The following is a 10,314-nucleotide window of genomic DNA, read 5'->3' as shown; positions in this document are numbered from 1 at the left end:
CGAGGGGAAACTGTGGTTGGTATGTAAAATAAATTTTAAAAATTTAATAAAAAAGAACAAAAGGAAAAATACCCTAATAATTAAATCAGATGAATATTAATTAACAGGGATAAGTAGAAAGGAAATGAGCTTATATTATAATGCATACAAAATATTGTCATTGGAGTAGCAACTGTGTAGTCAAATTTCCTGTGTCCTGCCCAGTCCTGCGGTTGGGATGAGTCTCTCCCACCCATCCCGCAGCTGCTTAGTCCCAAGTAAACATATAGAGGCTTGTATTATTTACAATCTGTATGGCCTAATGGCTATGGCTTCCTGTTAGTTAGCTCTCATAACTTGATTCATTTCTATTAATCTGTAAGTTGCCATGTGGCCCTGGCTTACTGGTATTTTCACATCTTGCTTCTCCTGGCAGAAGCTGGCAGCGTCTGCTCTGCCTCTCCTTTCCTCTTCATCTCCCTATCTAGTTAGAATGTACCACCTAACCTTATTTATCAACCAATAAGAACAACACTTATTCACAGCATATAGAAAGACATCCCTAAGCACAACTTCATAGGTTTTTATATATATGAGTGTACAAAAATATCTTAAATGATGGATACTAACTTGTTGCTAGTACTAATTTGTAATTAGTAGAAGTGGTTTTATCCTTGTTATGTCTAACTTTCCAAGTTGGACATAAACTATTGTAATAATCAAGTAAAAATACATATTCCTCTACCAGGATTAATTGGTACCTAGAAAGGAAGAGAATTAATATGCTTATGTTTATTAGCCAAAATGTTAGATTATGGAGAGTTTAGTAATAAAATGTTGGCTTAGAAAGTTTAGACAACAGCCGGGCGGTGGTGGCACATGCCTTTAATCCCATCACTCGGGAGGCAAAGTCAGGAGGATCTCTGTGAGTTTGAGGCCAGCCTGGGCTACCAAGTGAGCTCCAGGAAAGGCGCAAAGCTACTCAGAGAAACCCTGTCTCAAAAAACCAAAAAAAAAAAAAAAAAAAAAGAAAGTTTAGACAACTTTCTCAACTATGTTCATAGTGACATTATTCATAATAGCCAGGACCTGGATACAACCTAGATGCCCCTCAACCATAAGAATGGATTAAGAAAATGTGGTACATATACACAATGGAGTATTACTCAGCTGTAAAAAAACAATGATATCGTGAAATTTGCAGGCAAATGGATAGAACTAGAAAATATCACCCTGAGTGAGGTGACTCAGACCAAAAAAAAACAAACATGGTATGTACTCACTCATAAGTGGATACTAGATGTAAAGCAGAGGATAATCAGACTACAACCCACAGTTCCAGAGAAGCTAGGAAACAAGGAGGACCTTAAGTGGGACACATGGATCACCTTGGGAAGGGGAAACAGATGAGACCTCCTTGAGTGCACTGGGGATCTGTAGCTAGTTTTCCTGCCTGGCCCATGATCAGGACAAATCTCTCTCACCCACCAGTCCCACTGCCGCTCAGACCCAACCAAGTAAACACACAGAGACTTATATTACTTATAAACTGTATGGCCGTGGCAGACTTCTTGCTAGCTTTTCTTATATCTTAAATTAACCCATTTCTATTAGTTTGTATGTTGCCACATGGCTTGTGGCGTGTCATGGCGGTGGCTGGCAGCATCTCTCTGACTCAGCCTTCCACTTCCCAGAATTTTCCTCTCTGTTAGTCCTGCCTATACTTCCTGCCTGGCTACTGGCCAATCAGTGTTTTATTTATTAACCAATCAGAGCAACACATTTAACATACAGAACATCCCACAGCAGGGATCAGAGAGGGCAATAGAGGGGAGGGGATGGGGGATGAGAACATGAGGGAATGGGATGGCCAAGCTGGGGGAGGGACAGAGTGGGAGAGCAATGAAAGAGAGATCTTGACCGAGGGAGACATTATAGGGTAAGGGAGAAACCTGGTACTAGGGAAATTCCCAGGAATTCACAAGGACGACTCCAGATTAGACTACTAGCAATAGTGGAGAGGGTGTCTGAATTGGCATACCCTGGTAATCAGATGGGTGAATACTCTGTCACCATATAGCCTTCATTCAGTAACTAATGGAAGCAGATGTAGAGATCCACAGCCAAGCAACAGGCTGAGCTCCTGGAGTCCAGTCAAAGAGAGAAGAGGGAATATATGAGCAAGGGAGATCAAGATCATGACATGAAAATCTATGGAGACAATTGAACCAAATTCAAAGGAACTCCAGAACCTACATGGGACCAGACTAAACCCTGTACATACAGGAGACAGTTGTGTAGCTTGGTCTGTTTGAGGGGCCCCTGGCAGTGTGATCAGGATCTATCCCTGGTGCATGAGCTGGCTTTCTGGAGCCCATTACCTATAGTGGGACACTTTGCACAGTCTTGATGCAGGGGGAGGGGCTTGGACCTTCTTTAACTGAATGTACCAGGGTTTACTGTCTCTTCATGGGAGGCCTTACCCTTTTGGAGGAGGGGGTGGGGGTTAGGTAGGTAGAGGGAAGCTAGAGGGGGAGTGGGAGGAGGAATGGGTGGGATCTGTGGTTGGTATGTAAAATGAATATGTTTTTTAAATAAAAAGAAAGAAAATTTAGACAGGCATGGTGACTCAATAAGTGGCAAACATCAATGGGACTCAAATACACATTTTTGTGACTTAATAATAGTACAGATTTCATTGCATTTCGGTCTCCCAAATGCAATATAACCCCTGGGGGAGAAAACAAAACAAAATACAATGACTAATCAACTTTCCTATCCACATTACTCAGTGCTATGAATCAGCATGATCATTAACATGAACCCCATTTTACACAGTCTCCATCTTCCAACCTTGTCCCATTCTTGAACACTGAACATTCTCTCAAAATAATTAGGCCTGGTGAAAAAGACCTCTAAATATTAGCTACTTAAGTACTGAGCCAGGAGGATTGTAATTTCAAGGACTGTCTAGGCTACAAAAGGAGTTCCAAGCCAACTCAGTATGAAACCTTTGCTAGGCATAAGAAATAAATATAGATCTTGGGGATGCAACTCACCGATAAAAAGACTTTCCTAGAAAGTGCAAGGCCCTGGATTTAATGTCCACGATCTCAAACTTACTACAACAACAACAATAACTATTACTATTATTATTATTATTTATGTCTTGGAACTGATATTTTAGTCATTTCATTGGATACCTCAGTACCACATATATTTCACCCATTATATTAGTTGTCACAATGACAAAGTTCATATTCAGTGGGAGGGGAAGTGTATTTAAAGCACTCATGTAATTACTCCACTATAATCTAGTAAGTGTAATAATAAAGACCGTAGTGGAAAAAAAATCACAACAGAAGCCCAAATAAGGGCTTAGCTATGTAAATGAAGTCACAGAATAATAAATAGGAAAAAACGTTAAAAAAAATAAAGTACCTATATAATAAAGATCCTTGGCTGGGTGATGGTGGCGCATGCCTTTAATCCCAGCACTCCAGAGGTAGAGAGGCAGGCAGATCTCTGTGAGTTAGAGGTCAACCTGTCTACAGAGTGAGTTCCAGGAAGGGCACAAAGCTACACCGAGAAACCCTATCTTGAAAAACAAAAAAAATAAAATAAAATAAAGATCATTGCCTCTATAAAATGAACAGCATTTAAAGAGTCCTGATTCCTCTGAGTAAGACTTCCTCCTAAAAATGCCATGCACTTTCACTGATGTCAAACTCTATAGCTAGATATCTCTGGGTTTTTAATAGGGCTGGTAGTGAGAAGTACTCTAGGCAGCCTTTTGAGAAGATTTAAAAATATTATCCCTGAAAGCAAATGCCCGTGGCTTGTGCCATCTCAATTTCCCTTTCCTATTAGTACACGATGTTCTTGCTGGCTGAACCGCGTCCCTCAGCTGCTCACATTGGGACACGCTTACTGTAGCTAGGTTACATGCTTGCAGAGATTGCAAAGCTCTGAGAAAAACATCCAGGAGCATTTAGCAAATTGTTTTCTAATATCACTCTGAATTAGTGATGATTGGAATGTTTTTGACAACTAGTTCAACATTAAGTTTAGGCAGATTAAAATCAACCTCTGGAGAATTAAATTTTGTTTGTCATTAGTGCTTAAATTAAATTTAGCACATGTGTTTTTGCCAGATGAGGAATTTTTCACTGGCTTTTGTGGGGTGTGTGTGTGTGTGTGTGTGTGTGTGTGTGTGTCTGTGTGTGTGTGTCTGTGTGTGTCTGTGTGTGTGCATGTGTGCACACACGCGTGCATGTGAGTGTGCATGTGTGTTGTTTATGTGTATGGTGTATGTTTATGAGTGTTCTGGTACATGCTAATATATGTGGAGGCCAGAGTAAAACATTTGGTGATTTCCTTTATTGCATTTTACATTGGAACGAAAAGCTAGCCTTTTTATAAAGGCTGGCCAGCAAGGTCTTAGGACCTGTCTTTTTCTGACCTCCAGCTACAGAAATACACATACATCCATGTGTCTGGATTTTTCTGTGAATTCTAAGGTTCCAAACGCAAGTCCTCATGCTTCCAGAACAGCATTTTCCCCCACCAAGCTATCTCCTCAGCCCCTTAGTGGGGATGTTTATTTCAAAAATCTTTTCTTCTACCTTAAAAATTATAGAAACCAACTCATTTCAAAGAAGGAAGCCCAGGAAAATAAACATCCAAGTCAGAAATATGCTTGCAGCAGGAAATAAATGAGTGGTTATGGGTAGTTTTTCACATAGCACTGATATGTTACTCACACATTATAAATTTAAAGTGAACTGTGCTTATAAGTTTCTTACTATACTGGTATTTTTCGGGGGATGGGGGTGAGGTGCTCACAAAGCCCCACATGGAGTTGAGAAGCTTTTAAGTTATTGGTAGCTGAGGATTTGGGGGGATAGAAAGCCAGTTTTTTTTTTTTCAGAGCTGAGGCTCCCAGTATGTGGCCTATGCTCCAGTATAGTGGTTCTCAAACTTCCTAATGGTGTGATCCTTTCACACAGTTCTTGTTGTGGTGACCCCAAACCATAAAATTACTATAATTCTGCTACTGTTATAAATCATAATATTTATATCTGATATGCAGGATACATGATATATGACTCCCAAAGGGGGTCACAACTCACAAGTTGAGAACCACAGCTCCAGATGTTTTTCTCAGAGCTTTGCAATCTCTGCAAGCATGTAACCTAGCTACAGTAAGCGTGTCCCAATGTGAGCAGCTGAGGGACGCTGAACACACTGGTACATACTAGCAGGAATAATAACATTCAGTGGGCTGAAAATTAAGGGACATGACGTTTATAGAGAGACACAGTGAGCAGGATTTCTAATTCTGGAAAAGTTGGAGGGGAGTGCAGGGGATGGATTTGATCAAAACATGTATATAGATATGAAAATCTTGAAGAAAAATATATATTTTAAAATTCACATTAGGTTTATATATGTACTGCAATAGACCATTTAACTCTAGATTTTAATAATTTAAAAATTATTACAAATTTCTAAAATAGGAATATAATCATATTTAGGCTGTTTAGGTACTAAAACTTACCCAAGCCTTGTGACTGTCTTAAAAAAGATAATCCCTATAATATGATAAATTTAAATTGATTGATTATGTTAAGGACCAAGCCAGAGAGGAAATCAGACTAAATCTTTGCCTTCTATTATTTATTTTAAATCTCATCCAATATGGAAGGATTTTTTTCTGTATTTCCAAACTTATTTCAATTGCACCCCCAAAACCCTACTACTCATAAGAAAATAGGCAGTTAATAGTTTGATTAATATTTTAAAACAAATATTTCTAAATTAAAACTCTATAAACAAATTTATTTCTGGCAAAAATAAACCGAATGTTTTAAAGAAATCCTCAAATCTCATTTTTTTTCATTTTACAGGAATAATATTCTGTTAACTTTGACATACAAACTTTTTCTTCATGGATGAAGTACTACAGCATGACCTGAAAATGAATTAGAGAAAATTTAAAGAAAAACAGGAGTGGGAAACACAAGCAAGGTTCTTTATTATGCAACAGCAAATATTTATTACAATTTGAAGTGCAGGTTTCCATTGGCAAAAAAAAAAAATCAGTAAATAATAACTGATTGCCTTTGTTCGGCCTTAGTATACAAATAAAGAAATAAAAGATGGCAGTTTACAATCTCTGCTCTCAAATCACATATAACAGAGTTGGAAATATTCATGCAAGCAAAAAAATGCACAGTTATATAGCAAAATTCTATATTTGTGAAATAAACCTGCACATTCTCTATAAAGAAAAATCTGACCATTTTGTATTCCTAACTCACCTTTAAATCCTTTCAGCAATTTAGGCTTGGTACTGAACAGCATGTAATGTATCAACACCAATACAAAATACATGTCAGATGTTTAAGGAAAAGAAAACATAGCTCAATACCAATCCAGGGCTAACACATCATGTCCAGTTTTGAGTAAGGCCTGGCTCCTTTCTCACTTTCAGTATTCTTACCTAGGAACAAGTCCAATACATCTGTATAACATCCCATTACCTCTATCTGAATGGCAATGTTCTTCAGTCATACGCATTTATTTTTAATCCCCAGCTCCTCTATTTGAAAATCATACTGCATTGTCATAATCACACATTATTACATCTAGCGGCATAGAACCAACGGTTTTAGCAACACATATATTCTACTTTCAGTATGAATCTTTGAAGTTCACAAAATAAAATCTAATTAATTTGGAGCTTATAAAGAGGGGATTTTTTGTTCCCAATAAGCTGCATGGGTTCATTTTCTTCCTTTGCATTTTTTCTTTTACCTTAACTCATAAGCAGATTTTTGAAAATTTAAAATATGCTCAAATATAACATTTGGTATTAAAAATAGCAACAGCAAAAATATCCAGTCTATACCTTAGAGCAGTGTATTTTCTGCCCTGTCTGCCATACATTCTACATTTATACTTAATATCCCTGCATGGAATGATGGCACTGAAACTCTTAGTGTAAGTTACTCCAACCATGAACATTCAAATATACCCACAAGTCTTGATAGTACTAAGGCAAGAAGTGAAAACAAGTACATTCTTTGATCAATAAGAAGACAGAGCATAAAACAGAAATAAGGCTTGAAAGAAAAACATTGATTTTTTGGATTCATTTTGAAAGTCCAAATTAGAAGAACACTTGAACACTTGAATACCTAAACCGTCCTCATCAGCTAAGATTTTGATATAAACACACGTTTCTACGACAACTATTTTCGGGTAACAAACTCTTTAGAAAAGTGCACTTTGCACTAACAACATACAAACTTTATACACCATGATCACACTTCATGAGTGACATTTTCCCAAAAGTAGGCAATCTGGAACACGGAATGTACTTTACAATTGGGACAATGCTATAAAACTATGGTTAGCGCTCCAGAACAGATGTCCAAACTCTGCTCATTAAAAAATATTCTCAATATATCACACATATGTGATGAAAACTAAAAACAATATCATTAGAACTGCTAATAGTAAAATAACACAACATTTATACAATTCTAACATCATAACAGGGGTTTTCTTCCACAGAAAGACTATAGGGATCACTCACTCAAAGACAACACAGCTAAGAATTACTGGAACGTATCTGTACGAAAAGTCCAAAGAATGGTGAAGAGGTGCAGAAAATTTCTCCAAGCGACTTCTGTCAGCTCCATCTCTCTCTCTCTCTCTCTGCTAAGAAGCGCACTGGTTAATCAGGGCCAGTTCCACCTGGAAGAAAAGGAAAAAAGAAAAAAATGACCGAGTTAAAATAGCATGCGGAACATGAAGCACAGTTAGATTGAATTGAAAGATAAAAAGCATACTGGGAGGAGGTCAGCCAACCTTAGCTCCAGAGGCCTGCATAGTTGCCGTGGAGGCCTGAGGCCAGTGGTCCTCCACCCACGAAGAGCTTCATCTCCGGCCAGTTGTAGCAGTGAGTGTAGAGTGCGTTGGGGAAATCCTCTACACCAGCAACATAATTCTCTAAGAGATCATCCTGGTTGATCCAACCGCTGCCACAGGTGAGCTTGAGCTTCCTTCCAGAGGGCACAGGAAACATGTCTGGACTGGCTGCAGATCTTTCCTCGAGGAACTTCTGGGCACGGACGTCATAGAAGAGCAGAGAACCGTGGCCTGTTCCCACGGTGACGATATGCTGGTGGACACTCAGAGAACGCACACCAGTGCCTCCCTCTCTGGAGCAGAGTGGCGGGATGTTCTGCCGCCCTTGGCGCAGATCCAGGAATGAAACATGAGACTGGGAACCCACAGCATAGAGGGCCAACTCATCACAGTAGGTGAGACACACGTTCTCCCGGCAGTAGGGCAGCCTTAGGGTCAGCAGCCTGGACAGGGTGCTCCGGACCTTCCACAGGTGGAAGTAGCCGTCCAGAGACACGGCTCCCAGCTCCTGGTTTTGGTCGTTGAATGCAAGGGCTCGCACTTTGCGGTTGCCTGGATTGGTAGTGGCTTTGGGGATGGCCTCCATATCTCTAGGACGGATGTGAGCATACACAGGAAGCCCCGCATCCTTGTGCCAAGCAATGCTGCCATTGAACATGTCGGGATCCACCCGCCAGAGTGCCACGGTGCCGTCGCGGGATCCACTCACAACCACCGTGTCACTCAACCATGCGATGGCAAAGATCCAGTCCCTGTGGCCCTGGCAATCTCCTAGGCACACGGGGTCTAGAGTGGGCAGCTGGTAGATTGCCAGGCTGTTGGGATTTTCCCCTCCGGTGGCCATGAGGGTCTTGGAGGGATTCAGCTCCACAGCATGAATGCCACAGGAGGGCGAGCCTTGGGCCATGTCGGGCACCCGGTCGCGCATCAGGGGAATGCGCATAATGTGGTCGGTCTTGACATCAACCACGAAGAGCGTGTTGCATTTGGTGCCACACACCACCTGCCTGGCATTGAGCCACTGCGACGCGAACACCTTGTTGAGGGGCCCAAGCGTCAGCTGGCGCTCCCTCAGCAGCTCGGGCAGCCTGACGACCCCGTAGCCGCGCAGGTCGCCCTCGAAGCCCGCCAGCCCCGGGTGGCCCTCGGCGCCCAGCGCGCGGCCCTTCAGGTAGTGCACCAGCGAGTGGCTCGCCGCGGGCCGCCGCGGCCTCTTGGCCAGCAGCAAGGGCCCCTCGGTTTGGCCTGCCTCGGCCGTCGCCATCGCCGCTGAGGGGCCTGGCGACGAAGAACTCCCCGCGCCCTCCTCGACCTGAGCGGCTTTCCGCTTCCTGCTACCTGTTTGCTGAGGGGCCATGGTGGGCGGCGGGCGGTTGGAGGGCCCGGGCTGTGGCGTCTCCTGGGCTGCGGGAGAGGGCGGCGCCTCCGAGTCGGCCTGAAGCATGGGAGCGACCGCGAGCGGGAGGCTAGGCGAGCAAGGGAGCGAGCGAGCCAGCGAGCGAGCGAGCGAGCGGCTGGGAGCCTGCGGAGTCCGGAGCGCGTTGGCGGCAAATGAGGTGAACGCGACGTGACCCAGCGAGCAACGCGAGGTCGGGCCGGAAAGAGCCGAGTGAGCTCGGAGAGATCCGCGCTAGGGCCGAAGGTGCGCCGAGAGCTAGCGCGGAGTCGCTCGGTGAGCCAGCTCAGCGTGAGGACTTCTGGGCCTGGAGCGACAAGTCCGCGGAGGATGAGGACAGCTGGGCGGGAGGGGGAGGCTCTGGGGGTGGCGTTGGACGAGGAGGTGGGGCGGGCTGACTATAAATGGCAGGCTTGATGGGAGGTGTGCAAGGGTGAGCCTTAGGGCTGGGAGATCGTGGATGGAGGGTAGCTTATGCCCAGCCAGAAGGGGGCGGTAGGTAGTAGTAAAGCCAAGAAGATATAAAAGTGGCACAAAGGCTAGAAAGGTGCTTGGAGGAACAGGGAGACATTACTCTAGGGCCAGTGGCCCAACACCTTCCGGATCCAACAAGTCAAACGCAGCCACCCCTTCCACAGCAGCCAAATATCTTTCAAATCTCTACTCCAATAAAATCTGAAACCCAACGTGTAGTCAATCTTGAGATGAGACAGCCTTGATCATTATTCTCTGTGGAAGAAAACAAAAGTGCTTTTAATCGAGGGAGACTCTTTACTAAGGTCATACATTGAACTTGGCAGAAAAAGAAGTCTTTGAAAATAGCAGTTCTTCTTTTGAACAGCCCTTTTGCTGGTGGTAGCTTATTTTCAACGAATCATTTTTTCCTCCTCCTCAAATCTTTTGTGCTTCTGCAACAGAATCATCTGAGAAGACCATATGAAATGACAGATCATCGGGCCTCAGATTCTGCCTGCCTGTGATGATGCCCAGGAATTGATGGT

The 10,314-nt window shown here is 42.9% G+C and overlaps 1 protein-coding gene across 1 annotated transcript; it reads right to left on the bottom strand.

Moving 5' to 3' along the window:
- Positions 1 to 5,992: 5,992 nt before the first annotated feature.
- LOC102916210 (DDB1- and CUL4-associated factor 12-like protein 1) lies at positions 5,993 to 9,647 on the bottom strand. Its single transcript, XM_006981541.4, has 2 exons — positions 7,858 to 9,647; positions 5,993 to 7,743 (listed from the first exon to the last, which is right to left on the bottom strand). Exon 1 carries the CDS (start codon positions 9,359 to 9,361, stop codon positions 7,859 to 7,861), a length of 1,503 nt encoding a protein of 500 aa, XP_006981603.3. The 5' UTR covers positions 9,362 to 9,647; the 3' UTR covers positions 5,993 to 7,743; position 7,858.
- Between the last annotated feature and the right edge of the window lie 667 nt (positions 9,648 to 10,314).

The sequence above is a fragment of the Peromyscus maniculatus genome, chromosome X, assembly GCF_049852395.1.
Source record: "Peromyscus maniculatus bairdii isolate BWxNUB_F1_BW_parent chromosome X, HU_Pman_BW_mat_3.1, whole genome shotgun sequence".
In the NCBI taxonomy this organism is placed as follows: domain Eukaryota; kingdom Metazoa; phylum Chordata; class Mammalia; order Rodentia; family Cricetidae; genus Peromyscus; species Peromyscus maniculatus.
This window is presented reverse-complemented; position numbering and strand designations above follow the sequence as displayed.

Excerpts from the sequence above, each read along its gene's own strand:
- LOC102916210 (XM_006981541.4), bottom strand. The coding sequence starts at position 9,361 with ATGCTTCAGGCCGACTCGGAGGCGCCGCCCTCTCCCGCAGCCCAGGAG.